Source organism: Pelobates fuscus, chromosome 4 (assembly GCF_036172605.1).
Source record: "Pelobates fuscus isolate aPelFus1 chromosome 4, aPelFus1.pri, whole genome shotgun sequence".
Taxonomy (NCBI): Eukaryota; Metazoa; Chordata; class Amphibia; order Anura; family Pelobatidae; genus Pelobates; species Pelobates fuscus.
Genome location: NC_086320.1, coordinates 252,372,702 through 252,391,390, shown reverse-complemented (window position 1 = coordinate 252,391,390; position 18,689 = coordinate 252,372,702). Strand labels below are relative to the sequence as shown.

General features: G+C 39.8%; 2 protein-coding genes across 2 annotated transcripts in view; both read left to right on the top strand.

Annotated features, from left to right (window-relative positions):
• Nucleotides 1-12,362, top strand: part of LOC134609423 (uncharacterized) — a 50,426-nt gene extending 38,064 nt beyond the window's left edge. The window contains exons 2-3 of the mRNA XM_063453099.1: nt 11,389-12,185; nt 12,356-12,362. Coding sequence (XP_063309169.1) covers nt 11,389-12,185; nt 12,356-12,362 — 804 coding nt within the window. The remainder of the gene's footprint in view (nt 1-11,388; nt 12,186-12,355) is intronic.
• The window catches only part of LOC134608855 (telomerase reverse transcriptase-like), a 310,428-nt gene continuing 303,974 nt past the window's right edge, over nt 12,236-18,689 (top strand). The window contains exon 1 of the mRNA XM_063452042.1: nt 12,236-13,060. Within this exon, the coding sequence (XP_063308112.1) occupies nt 12,400-13,060 (661 nt within the window). The 5' untranslated portion in view covers nt 12,236-12,399. The remainder of the gene's footprint in view (nt 13,061-18,689) is intronic.

Genomic DNA, 18,689 nt, shown 5'->3' with positions numbered 1-18,689 from the left:
TTTATTATATAGGAACCTCTTCTCCAGTACATTCCCATTACATATTGGCCAGCATCCTCTGGGCCAGGATGTTCAATATTTAACATTAACTTCATAGGTGTACTTCCTCCAGGCTTTCTTAAAGTCATTCTTTGGAGGAGGGATCTGCCATGATCATCTACTTTTGATAAAGCACTTTTTGGTTTGTAACCCCAGGCAGGCCCGGTATTCCATCCCGACGCCCCCCAATGGTTACAATCGTGCCCCCACTGTTCGTCAACTACACAAATGTAGGGTTCTTTTGCTTGTGGTATATCTTTATAAATGGCTTGAATCTGTGATTTAGGGAATGGGCAATCTACAATATCACAGTAATCAAAGGTAAAGGTGGCCACACGGGTACGTGATGAATTATACCAGAAGGTGTATCCACTAGCATCTTTAGTTATGGCCACCTGCTGGGCTTTAAGAAGGCCAATCAAGGGTATTAGGTACCAGAAGTACATGGTTGTGCGGAATCAGCTTCTTCTGGAGCAGGTGTCTTTTTGCAGTGAGAGGCGTGAATCCAATGTGGCCTACCAGCCAGCTTGACAGAGGTAGCGGTGATCAGGAGAACTTGGAATGGTCCCTCAAATCTTGGTTCCAGAGTGTGTTTTCGCACAAATTTCTTGACTAGGACCCAATCACCGGGTAGCAGACTGTGGTTGCCTGTGTCAGAATCAGGATCACTACTCTGTGGTAAGGGGTGTGGAAAGCAAGAGTCACTCCTAGAGCAGTCCAAATTTCTTTGGCAACTGATGCTGTGAAGGCCGGACCTTGGTCACTTTCAATGACTTCCGGCAATCCGAATCTACACACAATTTCTGTAAGTAGACGTCGTGCTGTTGTTTTGGCGGTAATGTTAATCACTGGGTAGGCTTCTGGCCAGCCTGAGAACATGTCCACTATTACTAGTGCATATTCATAATTGCCGCTCTTTGGCATCTGGATATGATCTATCTGGATTCTTTGGAATGGATACATGGGCTTAGCCAGGTGCTTCGAGGGGACTTTAGCTGTTTTCCCAGGATTACATTTAGCACAGATGACACACGCTTTGCAGTAGTTATTGATTAGCGTGGTAATTCCAGGAGCTTCATAATACTTCTGTATGAGAGCATTTATCAGATCTTTTGATAAGTGTGCAGGGCCATGCGCCCATTGAACAACTGCTGGGTACAAACTTTTAGGGAGACAGAATCTGAGGTTGTTGTAATACACTCCATCTTTTAGAATAGCCCCTTTCTGTTTCCATTTCTGTTTTTCCTCAGGGGCTACTGCAGCCTGTTGTTCTCGTAAGATCTTTAGGTCGGTTGGAAGAGTCTGCAGAGTGAATATTGGAGTTTCTTCTTTTCTTGGAATTTCTTCTTTTCTTGGAGTTTCTTCTTTTCTTGGAGTTTCTTCTTTTCTTGGAATTTCTTCTTTTCTTGGAGTTTCTTCTTTTCTTGGAATTTCTTCATTTCCGGACACTCTTCTTTCCACTTCCTGTGGTCCTCTTGCAGCTTGCTTTGCAGCTTGATCAGCTAGATGGTTGCCCTTTGCTTCATCTGAGTCCAACTTCCCATGTGCTTTTATCTTCAAAACAGCTACTTCTTCTGGAAGTAGGAGGGCATCCATCAGCTCCTTGATCGCAAAACTGTGCTTGACTGGTGTACCGGTAGTAGTAAGAAATCCTCTTGTTTTCCAAATCACTCCGAAGTCATGAGCCACGCCCAGTGCATATCTTGAGTCTGTGTAGATATTGGCGCACTTTCCTTCAGAAATCTTGCATGCTGAAGTTAGAGCTTGTAATTCAGCTTCTTGTGCAGACTTTGTTGATGGTAGTGATGATGATTCAATAATTTCATCTGTTGTGGTGACGGCATATCCTGTATGATATTTTCCTTCTTCATCAGCATATCTGGAGCCGTCCACAAACAGGGTGATGTCAGGGTCTGTTAGTGGATCCTCATGCACGGTTGGTAGGTGTGTGGTTTCCACTTTCATCTGTTCAAAGCAGTCATGGGGGGTTTCTGGATCATAGTCATGCTGTATGACCAGGTCTTCAAATTCTTCTTCCAGAAGGTAACGTGGCCATGCTCTTATATGTTCACGTTCAGTTGATGGATACTTGGCAACGCCTATTTCTTGAAGTTGTGAATCATTCATGGTGGCCCATAATTTTGCCATGGGCCCAAGATCACCCCATGACTTAGTCTTTGACTTGGTTACAGGGACATGTGGAATGGCTGTGTCCCAATGGTGGTACAGATGTTCAAGTTCATGTGGCAGTTGGACTAAAGCCATGCTGTTACCTTCAGTATCATAGTAGAAGTCCTGTAAGGTGAATGTTATCTCAACCAACTGGAAAAGTTCATCCTCATAGCAAGGTTCAGGGTTGATGGTTGGTTTGTACCACATGGTGCAAAAAGCATATTCAGGCCCGTCACAGGGAGGTAGATTGGGAAGCAGTTTTGCCAGGGTGTGTGTAAGAAGTAGGACATATCCTTCATCCATGATGAATCCATAATAGGTACCCCCCTCAGGGAGTGGCAGAAGAGTGGACGGGTTTAGAACCTGGCATCTTTGGATGGTGACGTTGTCAGGTAGCAGAAGACGACACTGGAGTCGAAGGTGTCTGGCAGCTGTGACATGTTTGATTTGGACTTGGTTGATTATTGCAGAAATGTCATGAGGTGCCAAGACAGTAAGAGGGTGACCAATAACCAGGTCCCCAGTACAGTCAATAAGTTCTTGAGCTGCAAAGACAGCACGAAGGCAGGAAGGGGTGCCTCTGGCTACGATATCTAGCTGACAGGAGAAGAATCCAATAGGCCTCTGACGTCCGCCAGGACCATGTGGTTGAGTGAGGACTCCCGTAGCATGGCCTTGTCTTTCAGACACAAACAATTTGAAAGGCTTGTCATAATTTGGTAGGAGCAAGTCATCTACATATTGGAGTAGGACAACCTCTGGATGGTCAGACTGCCAGGGGTCAAGGATGATACTCATTGCTTTTGCAAATTGGCTTGGGGAATTCTGTGCCCCTTGGGGCATAACAGTCCATGTATATTGTTGTTTTTCATGTGTGAAGGCAAACAGGTATTGACAGCTTTGTTCCAGCGGAACACTGAAGAATGCATTGGCTAGGTCAATCACTGTGAAGTATTTGGCAGAAGGTGGAACGCCAGAGAGGAGTGTGTGCGGATTTGGCACAATTGGGGTGTCCAGGACTGTTGCCTCATTCACTGCTCTGAGGTCCTGGACCATTCGGTATTTCTCTGGTTCACCCTTGGGTGTCTTCTTTTTCACAGGAAACAATGGAGTATTACATGGAGATTCACATTTAACAAGAGCCCCTTTCTCCAGCAGTGCTTGGACTTGCTTGGTAATGGCTGCTGCTTGGGCAGGTTTCAATGGATATTGAGACTTTCTTGGTAGCTTTGCCCCTGGGATGAGTTTGACCATTACTCGTGGGACCTTCAGATGGCCTATGTCTTCTGGGCCCGAGGACCACAAAGTCTTAGGGACAGTGTTCATTAGAGATGCAGGGAAATTTTCTCTCATGCCTTCTGCATAATCCTGTGGTGTCTCTAGGTGAAGCATCAGAGGTAAGGAACACAAGGCTGAGGTATCTGAATCAGAGAGGGCTGAATATAATTCCACTTGGCCATCAGGTGTGAAAGTGATTGATGCCTGTAGGCGGGAAAGTACATCAGCACCTAACAGGTTAATGGGACATGTGGATGACACCACAAAACGGGCAAGCAGACTAGGGCAGCTGCCAACCCGCAAAGGAGTAGTTAATGGGCTTTGTCTTGGAAGACCATCCACTCCCACACAGGAGACATCAATATTGGACAAAAAGGAAGAATCAGGCAGGTCTTGTTCTCGCAGAACACTTCGGGCTGCACCTGTATCAACAAGGAAAGTGGTGGGGTGGCCTTCAATGGGTAAAGTAACAGTGGCTAATGGCCCCCCTTGTTCCCCTGCAGATACTGCCATAACAGGGGTTAATGATACAGGCTTGCCAATATCCTAGTCTTCTTGGGCTGAATCAGGTGATGGAGGTGCTGGGGCCTTAGTGGTAGATTTGGGCCTGTTAGATCTTTGGGGTTTAAGGGGTGCAGGACAGTCACTCCTAAAATGGCCTTTTTCTCCACAGTTGAAGCAGATTCCATCTGCAGGCTTAGTGCCTTTGGGGATGGGTGGACGTGAAGTGGCACTCCTCCGGCTGGGGCTGCCGGTGTACTAAGGGTTGGTGGAAGGAGATCATTCGGAAGGACCGGCATAAGAGGTGCTGTGGTACTGGGGGACGCCATATTGGAGGCGTGGAAGGAAGTGAGGAAGTGGCGGCCATGTTGGATGTGGGCAGGAGGTGTGGGCATGGTAAGGGCAGAAGGGCCAACCTCCTTTTGTACTAGGAGCCATTTTCTTTTAGGGTGTTTCAACTTTACACTATATCATAGCTAATAAAATAAATCAGAGAAGCAACAATCTGTTCGGCAAAATGAAATACTAAACTATGGACAGACTTGACGGATTAAATAAGACAGTTGTAAATATTATACATCTAATAGCCCATAAAGCTGTCTCTATACTTTGAAATAACATGATGCAAAATAAACTCACGGAATTCAACCATTTACCTACAGCCATTAATCACTTCACATACTAACTTAACAACTTTGCATATTCCCTCTATCCACATTGCATAGTATTGCAACAAATCACACTTGCCTTTACATTTTTAACTCGTCCAAATAATTCTCTATTCTTGCATCAGATTCATTCCTAACCTTCGTAATCAACACTGAGCTACATCCCCGACTCCCTATCTTATACACCAGTCTTGGAGAAAATACTTTGCACCGCGAAAGGAAATACAGCCTCAGAAAGGTGGAATGTATTCTTGTGAACTAGTCTCCCACACGATCCTCACTGCATTATCACAAAACACAAAATATATATATATAAAGCGCTACGGAATCTGTTGGCGTCATATAAATGGCAACAACAATAACAATATACAAACCCTAGAAACCTCTTATACGACACATCACTACTTAACCATCCTATCAACTTCTATTAAAATAACAAAATACACAATTAGAATATTTTCTAGCAAAAATTCCATTGCTAAGTCTTATCAGTAGTTTCTGAATAACTCTCACTGAACACAAAATGCCCACATTCTCCCCCCTAAATCTCCATACGGAGACCAGAAAGCAAGAGAGGGAGGGGGAGAGAGAGTGAGGGGGGCTGCAGGCATTTGATTTAACCATGTCACTGCCGTACAGTAACAAGACTGAACTGGGTGGAAGGGGCTGGAGGGAGATGGACGGGGTGAAGGGTTGGATGAGGATGATGGGAGTTGCGGGACTGATGGTGGGGAAAATATGGATCCATCAGCATTCAGGACTGGGTAAACGGGGGCAGTGGCAGAGAGGGGACTAGGAGCTGGGAGGGGTCACCTCGTGTGCGCCATAACTAAGCGCTGGCTGGGAGAGCTTCCCTGAAACAAAATTTTTGTAGTACACAAACAGTTTTACACCTTTATGATCTACCTCTTCCTCAATCCATCCCTCTTGCTGAATTGCCTTTGCCACCCGGTACCAAGCCTCAGCTGTCTGGACTAAATCATGATCTGAAAGCTTTCCCTTCTTCTCTGTCAGTAACCTACGCCAGCTCTCTGGCTGCAATCTACCGCACGGAGGTATGGTAATTCCACACACTTTAGCAATCTTATCAACCTTCTTAACCATCTCTTCCCCTTCTCTATCCTCTACCAAATCACACACGAACCACCCCTTACTGGGCTTTCCTAATTTCTGTCCCATACCCTCTATATAAGGCGTCCCAGATACAGAGAGAGAGAGAGAGAGAGAAACAGGAGGGGAAAGTTTAAATAGTACAGAGAGTAAGATAAAAGTAAACACAGGAATCTGTGTGACAGACAATTAAGAGAACATTTCAAATAAGTTCAAACAGGGTTAACAAAAATCCCTTTCCTTACACGTGTGGCAAAAGCCACCTAACTCAATCCCGTAGTACACCTGCAGACCCACCCGCAAGTACCACTACCACGTGGTGATGGAGACAGCAATACCAGCCTGAATCCACCTGCCACAAAAGTTAAACTGGAACACTCAGCGTCAGCGCTCGAGGCTGCAGTGTTCCACCTCTCTGCACACAACAAGCAGAGTAAAGTGATGTCCAATGAGGCTAGCAGTCAAAGTGACACTTATGGGAAACCCCCAGGAGGCAGTGAGTCTACACCCCTCCACAGGTTCCCCCCCTCTTTTTCCTTACTGCCGTAGCTACTCGGCACCTAAAAGAGGAAAACAGGCAAACAGAAGATCCCCAGGAAAACTTCCACAGATCCACCCCCCCTTTTTCCTTACTACCACAGCCACGTGGTACCTAAAAGGGGTAAACAGGCAAATAAACAAATAAAACTACCCGGGCACTAAGATAAGGACAAATCAATAAGAGCACACCCAGGCAACAGCTAGTCAGTATGTGCAGGTAAAAGTAAATATCAACAAGTAAGGTGTGGGGTCTCTGGGCAAGATATTACCGGACTTTGATGACCTCTAGGTAGCCAGTCACAGACTCTGGGGCAGGTCAATCACAGGGGCTGGAACATACTGGATAGGAGCTGCAGACTCAACCGTGTATTCAGAGGTGATCAATCTTCTTCCTTCCCCCAGGATTCACCTGCTCCACGTCTTTCTCGGATGGCTGCCCTAGCAGGGCATAACCCAGGCCGCACAGTTGGACGCCAGCTGATAAGGGAATCTTTTAAGCAAACAAAGAAGTTTGAATGACTATCTGTTCCTGTCCAAATTAGAGATGTTTAAATTGCGTATACGCAGAAGTAAATTCACACTGACACAGGGTTCAGATTAGATGAAAGAACTTCAGGAAATGTATTGGCTTCTGTTGAAAAGCGGGCTTGCAAGCCCTTTTAAAGGCGAAATTACATCATTGTAAAAATCAAGATATAAGCAAGAAAACATTGTCAATTGGCTAAATTATAAAGTGGTTAGTTAAATGCCCTCCCTGTTGGGTGTTACGTCTTTTGTCATAACTGACGTCATGACGGTCTCCTCCAGGTTTCAGCGCCATCTTGCTGGGCACGAGGGAGCTTACAGCTTACTCGATGGGAGGGGGGCTTGGCAGCTATCCATAATGAGTAGCTGGTACGTTAGTCTTTCAAGGTTAGCATCTCACGGCCTCTTTAGCGATTATACACTCAATCAAGACTATCTGCTACAATGTTTTATTTAACCAGAAGATTCTAGCATTTTCTGCTGACATGCTGTTTCTACGAACAAAGGAATCTTGTAAAGCTTAAACTATGAGGCCTGAGAGCTGAATATGAGAATATAGTATTAAAGGGGCCCAGTAAGGATTATATAGTTTATAAGGGGCCTAATAATTCTACAACAGACCTTCTGTCCTCTCCCCGGCCCCCACCCCTGAGCTGCGGGTGGGGGCCCTATAAAAGAATAATGGGGGGGGGGCTACTTTCCTCCCCCCCGGCCCCCACCCCTGAGCGACGGGTGGGGGCCCTGAAAGAAAATCCCCCCCATCAAAGGTGACTAGGGGTCCCCAAGCCCCTAGTCACCCATCCCCCCACCCAAATAAAAAAGCCCCTACCTACCCCCCTCACCCTAAAAAATAGTGAGGGGGGAATAAAATTACTACCCTGTAAAGTAAAATTCAACTTACCATTCAACGTCTTCTTTTTTCTAAAATCTTCATTTTTCAGCCCCCAAAAAAGGCCAAACAAAAAGCCATCATACCCGTCGAATTTAAAAATAAAATAAAAAACCCGAGCGCAAAAAAAAAAATTCCCAACGAAAAAGAAAAAACCCGACGCTCAAAAAATTAATCCATCTTCACCCATGGAGGGCTCCGCGCAGACTGAGCTCTGCAGGGCGGGGGAAGGCTTATAAAACCTTGCCACGCCCTGCAATTAGTCTAAGAACACTCTGATTGGTTGGTTTAAGCCAATCAGAGTGCTCTTTGTCATTTTACACAGCGTGGGAAAATTCCAAAGAACTTTCCCACGCTGTGTAAAATGACACAGAGCACTCTGATTGGGTGGCTTTAAATCCATCCAATCACAGTGCTCTGTGTGATTTTACACAGCGTGGGAAAGTTCTTTGGAATTTTCCCACGCTGTGTAAAATGACACAGAGCACTGTGATTGGATGAATTTCAAGCCATCCAATCATAGTTTAAAAAGTTTAAAAAGTAAGAACATTTTTTACAAAGTTTTAACATGGTAAAAAGTTTTTAAAACGTTAAAAAAAAGTAAAAACAAGTTTAAAAAGGAAAAAATGCATATTACCTCTACATTTGGTACAGACTAGCAAAACAATTTATCCCACGCTAAGGTCCAAAAAAATGCCTTTTGAAACACCCTGAGCTGTCTTCTTTAGGAAATGGTATGCCTTTGTGAAGTAATTGGAAAAATCAACTTGCTAAAAAGATTCCAAAGTGGGGCATGGTTCCAGCTTAAAAATTCAAACTTAAATGGCTGTCTAAAATGTGCCGCTTTAATGCCGTCCTATACTTGGTAAAGATACGTATGGGGTTATTGCTGTCCTCCAAGCATGTCAAACTAAAAGGCTAGCAAGGGCCAAATAAACAAGGTTTAAGTTCATGTGGGCCACACAAAAATAAAAACAAAAAACCTTAAATTTTCAAAGAAACGTAGGTTTATTTTGAAAAGTACAGTAAAAAAACCTATTACACCCCGCCTCTTCTAAACCCCAGTTTCTCCCTCTATACTAAATCCCAGCACTCCCATCTACTAAACCCCCGGTCCCTGTTTAAAAAAACAAAAAAAACAATTTTAGTCAACATACAGACTCCACTCACATTGCCGCTGGCAATGGCTCCGTCCGCACCCTGTGCCAAAGCGGATACTCCCGCTACTCCTTGAAACCCTGTGAATGGTTAACGTCACGTCTGAATGTGACATGGCGTTGTGCACCTCCAGGTCCTCCACTGTCCAGCCGTGGCCATCACAACACGGACCAACACACCCTCTCTGACAGACACACGCACTGACAGACACGCGCACACACACTGACAGACACACACACACATTTACACATTCTTGCACACTCACAAATCAGTGTGTTGCTCCCTACCTTTGGGAGCTGCTGTGTGGCCTCTCCCTGGGGTCTTCCTTCCTGCTCCTCACTTGGTAATGGCGGGCCGGAATGACGTCATATTCCGGCACCCGGCATCACTACAGAGGGCGTGCGAGAGGGAGCCGTGAGGAGCAGGAAGGCTAAACTCCGTCGATGCATCCTCCTTCCTCTTCACCCGGCTGTGTACGTTTTTTTTTTAGCAGAATAGGCACCTGCAATGTGGGTAGAGCAGATGTCTACTCTGCCACATGTCAAACTAGCGACTCACTGAGCCACAAATATATTAATTTGGGGCCGAGAGTTTGACATGCTTGCTGTACTAAGATGACAAAGCTGGGCAACATGGGATGTATTATACTGCCGTAGCACACATAAGGTTTGCAAAATATACATTACAAACTCATATGTGTTGGAATAATCGTCATTCTTAAAAATACTCCAAAGTGGGGTATGGACACAGTGTAAAAATTCAAAGTTTGAAAAAAACTTAAATGGCTGTCTCTCAAATGTGCCCCTTCAACGTCCACATATACATGGCAAAGTTACATAGGGAGTAATTGCTGCACTCAGACAACATAGCTGAGCAACATATGAAGTATTATAAAGCCGTAGCATGCATAAGGTTTGCAAACTATACAGTACAAGCTTACGGTATGAATCAAAAAGGCAGAAAAAAATGCTTATTACCACTACACTTAGTACAAGCTAGTGGAAAAATGATCCCACGCTAAGGTTCATAATATGCCTTTTGAAATACCCTCGGGTGTCTTCTTTAAGAAATAGTATGCCTTTTTGGGGTAGTTGAAATAAACAGCCTGCTAAAATATTTCAAAATAGAACATGGACCCATCCAAACCATCAATGAAACTTCACACTTGCAAATCTGAAATTGACAGCCCTGTATCTTCACAAAATAGCATCTAGGTCATACGTTGGGCATATTGTTTTACTCAGAAGAGGTAACTGAGCATACTTAGGGAGAATTTATGACAGTGGCACTTATCAAATGTACGAAATAACCAGCAAAAATGCAACATGTATGTAAAAAAACTTTTTTTTTTCTCGCCACAAAATTTGAACTAACTTGGTGAACATATGGTGGCATGTTAAGGTATAATATATGCCTGATAATATTCCCTGAAATATCTGCTTTCTCAAATGGAAGGCCTTTGTGGGGTTATTTGAACAGTCAAACTGCTTTAATGCCACAAATTCAGACGTAGGACCATCTATGAATATTCTAACTATAAAAACTGAAGTAGCATGGTCTCCTATATGGCATTGTAGCTTCACAGAATAGTGGCAAAGACATACAATGGAGGTATCGTTGTACTTAACAGATGTAGTTGAACACAATATGTTTTTTTTGTACAGGAGTAGCACACACCAGCTTTAATAATAAAAACCTTGTTATGTGCATGTGCCAAAACAGAGAAAAAACACAATTTTACTCCAATAGCAGAGATTGGCGGTGAAATGGCTTGGTAAAAAGTGTCAAAATAACCTTAGGTAAATAGTCTGTGATGTCTACTTTATAGAAATATGTATTTTTGTGCAACAATTTTGTTTTCTGTGATGGGTATTTAACTTCCAAGACAAACATACCAACTTCTAAAATTGTTTCACATTGAAATTTAATTTTAGTCCTTGTAGTTTGTGACCTGTAACTGTCAAAATAAACTGAAATCCTACACATATTATGTACTCTGTAAATCAAGACAGATAAATTAATTACTTTTCCTATGCTGGACATATTATGCACATGTTATTATTGCCAATACTTGGGGGGGGGCAAGAAATACCCTTTTTTATTTTTTATAATAAATGAGAATTTATATATGTATATGTCGCATCAAATTAAAGCCCCTTTTCTCGTCTAAAAAATAATATATAATATATGCTGGTACAATTAATGAGAGAGATGCAAATTGCAGTTGAACACAAACAGCAAACAATTCCTCAAGTGGATGTCCAGCTTCTGAAGCTGTGTCCTTAAGGGGTTAATGAGTGTTTTGTTTTTGACATAGTTTATGCAATAGGGCATTATCAAGCAAGCCCTCTATGGTTAGCAATAGTATGACAAGTGCAAACCACAAATGAATGCTACTATAATGAAAATTAAAACCATAAAATAATGTTACATCTTGTATTAAAAATACAATATGAACTGTTATATTCATTTTTATAATTTTGTTTTATTCTCCCTCTTTCTTCCCAGTTTTCATCTCAAAGTGAAATTGTAGCTCGTGTAATTAAAAGGATTTGTGAGAAAAAGGAAAGGAATGTTCTTGCCTTTGGTTATGGGCTAGTAGATGAAAACCGCTTGTCGCATGTTAAGTTTGCTCCAAATATTTGTGTTTTTTTCCCAAATACAACAACAGAAACTGTAAGCAACAGCATACTGTGGGAGACTCTTCTCAGCCGGATAGGTGATGATGTTATGATGCATTTGCTTGAGAACTGTTCACTGTTTATGCTAGTCCCACCAAGCTGCTGTTACCAAATAAGTGGACAACCAATATATAACATTACAAATGATCATCATTGTTGTCCTGCATGGGTCAAACAAAGGCATGATACAATTTCCGAAAATGTTTTATTTAATTATGTTCAAAAGAAAATTTCACCATTTAAAAACTGTTCTTTAAAGAAAAGAAAACTATCAAATAAAACTACTAACAAAGCACGGCAGATGCATGTGAAACATATGGAAAAACACAAAGACATTGAAGGGTGTCAATACTGGAGTAGTCATACATTGCAAAGAAGCAAGAAAAACCTCTTGGAGATGACAGCACCGTTCAGAATTTTGAAACGGCAGAGTATGGATATTTATAATATTTCTAAGAAATGCAGGAGACTGATGCATGATAGCGAGTCAAAGACTTTGTCGTTTGTTGATATGGATCTTAAATCCAAGGGACTTATAGAAAATTGTCACCCATTTTTAACTCCTGATCATTATTTTGACAGCTATACAAAATGTCTCCTTACCAGCACATATGGGTCACATCAGTATGAAATTATACCCCAAGATATATACCCTAAGGAATCATATAGATCTGTTTTCTCACAACTAAGTAAAAATTCACCTTCAAAAATTTATATTGATTTTGGAAGTACATTGTATTCCAGTAGAATATTTAAAACAATCTTTCCTGGCCATTTTATACTGAATAAATTAGAAAGTAGTTCTTATGGAAGTCAAAAACTTCTCCAAACTATCTTTATGAGTAATTGTATTTTTGAGACCCAATATGAAAAGCCATATCCATTTGAAAGAATGGGTGAGAAAAAACTCCCCAAACGTTACTGGCAAATGAGGTATTTGTTTCGAGAATTAATACAAAACCATAAGAAGTGCCCTTATTTGACAATATTAAAGAAAAATTGTCCTGTAAGATTTTCCAGAATGTGCTCCTACCAAATGGAATGGCTACGAAATACTTCTGCAAACCTTGAGCTTGGGTCTAGTACAATGCAAACCTTTAATGATGTGATAAGTGATGCTGAACAGTGCTCTTCGTTATATAACTGTAGCCAAACCTGTAAAATAACTATTGAGGCTACAAATTCTCCATCATGTCTGGAATATGGAGCTAACAAGAGCACTCCTGAACTTGTAAAAAAGAAGAAAACCATTACACATGACTTTGACCTGTTAATACTTCTTAAGCTGCATAGCAGTGTCTGGCAAGTGTATTCGTTTGTTAGAGAATGTTTGCAAAACATAGTTCCTGAAGAGTTGTGGGGCTCAAGTCACAACAAATGGTGTTTCTTGAAAAATGTAAAGAACATAATTTACTCCGTCAAATATGAAAAAATCTCCCTGTCTGAAATAATGTGGAAAGTGAGAGTAGAAGATTGCACTTGGATTCGTCTTGTAAAAAGTAAGATTTTTATTTTTTTCTTCACACCTGCTATACCTGTTTCCCCTCACATCCATAGTGCCAAATTGGACACCTCTGCAAACTTGTATGTCATGTAATTGAACATTTAACATCCAGAAAATTAAATTCTAGAGACACAAGGGAATGCCACTATTCATATAAATTTATTTTTATCCGTATATATTTTATTGAACTGCAATATCTATGTATAAGCTTTAATGCTAAACTTATGGTAGTCCCCCGTTTTTGTAAACTAGTTTTTTTTTTATTATTATTTATTTTGAGAGCACAGTAAAGCATTCAAGTAACATTAGTTATGCGTGTCAGGTATGACAAAGAAAAAAATGAGAAATTATACATATTCAGAGGGCATAGCATTATTCAACAAATAGTCTGCAAAGTTTGCTGATGCTCCTTTCACATTGTCGTATAAAATTCTTCACTGTCCAAATGTCATCTAAACCGTTTGTCACTTCCTTTTATCTATTTTATAAGTACCGTATATACTCGAGTATAAGCCGACCCGAATATAAGCCGAGGCCCCTAATTTTACCCCAAAAAACTGGGAAAACTTATTGACTCGAGTATAAGACTAGGGTGGGAAATGCAGCAGCTTTTGGTAAATTTCGAAATAATATAAGATCCTAAAAAAATTATATTAATTGAACATTTATTTACAGTGTGTGTATATAATGAATGCAGTGTGTGTGTATGAGTGCAGTGTGAGTGCATTGTGTGTGTGTATATATTAATTGAATATTTATTTACAGTGTGTGTATATAATGAATGCAGTGTGTGCGTATGAGTGCAGTGCGTATGAGTGCAGTGTGTATAAGTGCAGTGTGTATGAGTGCAGTGTGTGTGTATGAGTGCAGTGTGTGTGCAGTGTGTGTGTGTGCAGTGTGTGTGTATGAGTGCAGTGTGTGTATGAGTGCAGTGTGTGTATGAATGCACTGTGTGTATGAGTGCAGTGTGTGTATGAGTGCAGTGTGTATGAATGCAGTGTGTATGAATGCAGTGTGTATGAAGGCAGTGTGTGTATGAATGCAGTGTGTATGAATGCAGTGTGTGAGTGCAGTGTGTGTATATGAATGAAGTGTGAGTGTGTGTGATGCAGTGTGTGTGTGATGCAGTGTGTGTATGAATGCAGTGTGTATGAATGCAGTGTGTGTATGAATGCAGTGTGTGTATGAATGCAGTGTGTATGAATGCAGTGTGTGAGTGCAGTGTGTGTATATGAATGAAGTGTGAGTGTGTGTGATGCAGTGTGTGTGTGTGTGTATGTGTTGGTGGGGTGGGCATTTTGATTGTTCTATTATTAATTTTATTCATTATTATTTTATTTTTAAATATTATTATTATTTTTTGTATTATAATTTTTTTCGTCCCCCCTCCCTGCTTGCTAGCTGGCCAGGGAGGGGGGCTCTTACTCCCTGGTGGTCCAGCATTGGTAGTTCAGTGGGGGCTGTGGGGGCTGCAGAGAGCGTTACTTACCTGTCCTGCAGCTCCTGTTAGCTCTCTCCTCCTCCGCGCCGTCCGTGCAGCTCCCTCTGTCAGCTCCCAGTGTAAGTGACTTACACTGGGAGCTGACCGAGGTGCTGAACGGACCGCGCGGAGGAGGAGAGAGCTGACAGGAGCTGCAGGACAGGTAAGTAACGCTCTCTGCAGCCCCCACAGCCCCAGTCTGTATTATGGCAATGCAAATTGCCATAATACAGACTATTGACTCGAGTATAAGCCGAGTTGGGGTTTTTCAGCACAAAAAATGTGCTGAAAAACTCTGCTTATACTCGAGTATATACGGTATATGTACTCTCTCATTGGAGAGTGTTAACAGAATGCTGGAAAATTAGAGATAGATAAGAAAAGGCAGAGAAAATAGGTTTCAGGAATGTAGATAAGGAGAAGAGAGAGAGAAAAAAACATATTATATATATATATATATATATATATATTGCCAAAAATGTTTTTTTTTATATTTATATTTTTTATTGTAGCATACATATAATTATACAGAGAAATAAAGCATATTGAGCTACATTTTCAAAGTGCATGCATGAATAGTGGCAGACTCATTTAGAACATTTGTGCTTATACATTTATATAGAGGTTCCCGTCTGCCTCAGCTTGGTGAAGGCTACTTGCACTTATTAGTGTATTTCAGCTTTAACGAGTGATCTATAACCGTTGCCTTCTGGGGGGTAATGGATTCTTGAGAGAGTGCTCATAAGTACAGTGATAAACAGCCTAGTATTTAATAAACAATAAAAGATGAATAAAAAATCCCTAAAATACAATGGTGCTACAATCACCTCTGTGGGCCACACCGCCACAAAAAAACAGTGATACAGAGAATATATAAAATTGGTGAGAGCACTCAAAATAAAACAACTTTACCCAAACTTGGTCTGTCAGTCTAAAATGTTAAAACAGAAAAGAAAGACATTGGGTAATATTGTTAACATGAAGTATTAATGCAGTAAGTAATGGTCTCACTCACATATCCAGAGCCACTTAAAAGTTGGCTCAAACTTCAGGCTTATAAGCAGTGGAAATCAGGACTTTATGTTGGAACGTCCGAGATTTTTGCAGCTGGTACCTTCAATTTTCATTTAGAACGCCAAAAATGAAAAGGGTAACAAAAATAATTTTATTATTATATAAAATAAAACTGAAAAAGCAGCTCGGTAAATAAAGTCCCATAAGAGTACAACAGTCCTGTCCCTCAACGCGTTTCAGCTTTCGCCTTCATCCGGAGTATATCCACTGCTACATGTTCTTCGTTTATATACCGTAGACTTCGGCGCTCTTTTTTCAAATTGTCCATGATGCTCTTCCGCTTTGTCACTACGTCCCGAACGTCATGACGTCAACCGGCGTTCTGGCGTCATGACGTCATCTGTTTCCGGATTATTTTGTATTTCTCCGGAACAGAGGGATGCTGTCCGATTTAGGTTGACGTTTAAAACGAAATCAAAATGTTGATACTTTAAAGTGACAAGTGTTATACCAGCATCACATACATATAATTAAAAAAATATGAACATATTTCACTCTAAAATACCTTAAACGAGTATAGTGTATTTATATACTCTCAACAACTCCAATTTTTATTCAGAAGTTAATTAAAATAATAAATAATGCAAAAACTTTCCTAAATATTTATATATATTGGAGAGTATAGATCTTTGATAGTTAAAATTCAGTCTAGCAAAAATCCAAGACATTTATACATTTTACACTCAAATATAAAATAGAGGTGTGAAAAAGGAGAAAAATGGAGAAAAGAAAACAAATATATTTAAAATACAATTTACTTTTATAAAATTTCTAAAAGAGACAAAAAAGAAGAAGAAACATGGTTAGATAAATGAATTAATTTCAAAATCGGCATTAAGTCCCTTTGGGGCTAATGTATCCAACTCAAATATCCACTTCATTTCAGTTCTACTCAAAAGGCGATCCTTGTCTCCACCTCTCCAATGAATATTAATTTTGTCTATCCCCATAAATTCAATTCCCTGGGGATCTCCATTGTGAACTTCTGAAAAGTGTTTCGATACGCTATGGTTTATGAATTTCCTCTGAATATTATAAACATGTTCCCTTATTCTTGTCTTTAGGGGGCGTGAGGTTTTCCCCACATATTGATACCCACATTTGCATATTAATAAATAGATAACATCTTTCATTTGGCATGTAATAAATGGACGTATAGTTTATTCTTTTTTGTAGCGAAAGAGGTAAATTTTTCTGTTTTCTTCTTGTTATTTGACCTAAAGCTACATCCCCTACAGTTGCCACAATGGTAAAAACCTTTACTAATCTTTAAAAAAATCCTCTCAAGTTTGCTTTTATCCTTATCTAAAAAACTTTTAGTTAAAATTTGTTTAAAATTTCTAGCTCCTCTAAAAATAAACTTGGGTTTCTGATCTAAAAACGGAAGAATTTCATAGTCCTCCTTTAACATGTCCCAATGTTTATTAAATATTTTACGTAAAGCATGATTATTAGAGCTAAAATTGAAAATTAAAGGAACTTTATCATTCTTTTCCTTACCCTTTATTTTGTATTTTAGAAGGGACCCTCTATTTTTTTCTCCTATTTCTTTCCTGATATTATCTAATTTATCACTTTCGTATCCTTTCTCAATAAATTTATTTTTTAATATATTGGTCTGTTTAAAATATTCTTCCTCATCAGTGCAGTTTCTTTTTACTCTTAAAAATTTACCTTTTGGTATATTACTTAGCCATGGTTTAAAATGACAACTTTTAAGATCTATAAAACTGTTAACATCGACTTTTTTAAAAAATGTTTTACTTTTAATTTTTTCGTCTTCTATATAAATAGTCAAATCTAAAAAATTAATTTGGTCAGGACTCATTTCATATGATAAATTAATGTTAAATAGATTATGATTAAGAGAGAAGATAAAAGGTTTCTTTACTTCCTTTCCAAATAATGAAAATATCGTCGATGTAACGTTTATAGAGGACCAGATTTGCCCCAATATTCTCTCTAGAAAAAATATAATTTTCTTCCCAAAAAGACATAAAGAGATTTGCATAACTTGGGGCAAATCTGGTCCCCATAGCTGTACCTTGAGTTTGTAAATAACATTTATCTTCAAACCAAAACAAATTATTGGTTAAAATGAATAAAATTCCTCTAATTAAAAATTCCGATTGCATTTCATCAAGATCTCCAAGCTTATTTAAAAAGAAATGAGTAGCCTCACATCCCTGTTCATGTCTAATTATTGTATACAGGCTATTTACATCGCATGTTGCCATAATATAATCATCTTCCCATTTAAAATTTTCTAAAATTTGTAACAAACTCATCGTATCTTTAAGATACGCCGGGCATTTGACAACAAGTTTTTGTAAAAATTGGTCGATATACTGTGACAGAGAAGATAAAAGTGAACCAATTCCAGACACAATTGGTCTACCAGGGGGGTTGTTAATATCCTTATGTATTTTTGGTAGAATATATATTACAGGTATCCTTAGGTATTTAATATTTAAAAAGTCTCATTCTTTTTTTGTTAAGATCCCAGTATTAAAACCCTCATCTAAAAATTCTTTATATTTAATTTTAATTTCAGGGAGTGGATTATTCATAAGTTCTTTATAGGTTTTTTCATCAGTAAGTTGCTTATAAATTTCTTTTAAATATTTATCTTTTTGCCAAATGACGATACCTCCCCCCTTGTCTGCCGGTTTTATTACTACCAATTTATCTTCCTTCAAATCTTTAAGTGCTATTTTTTCTTTTTTGGTTATATTTTCCTGATATTTATTAATCGTTTTAATCTTTTTAAGATCTTTAAGACAAAGTTTTTCAAATGACCTCATAATATCGGATTTACAATTAACTGGGTAAAATGTAGATTTGTTTTTTAATAGAGTATGTGTAAAATTATCAACCTCTTCAGCTTCCTTTTCATTTATTGGGGGGGGCGGGGGTTCAAGTGGGGGAACTAGCTAGGACCTTTGCCTCCTGGTCAGGTTTCACTATGTGGAGCAAAAGAAATAATAAGCAGAGGGCTGTTTTGTCAGCAGCAGAGATTGGTTCAGACATATGAATTTGGCCATCAGGCAGAAAGGTGATAGAGGCCTGC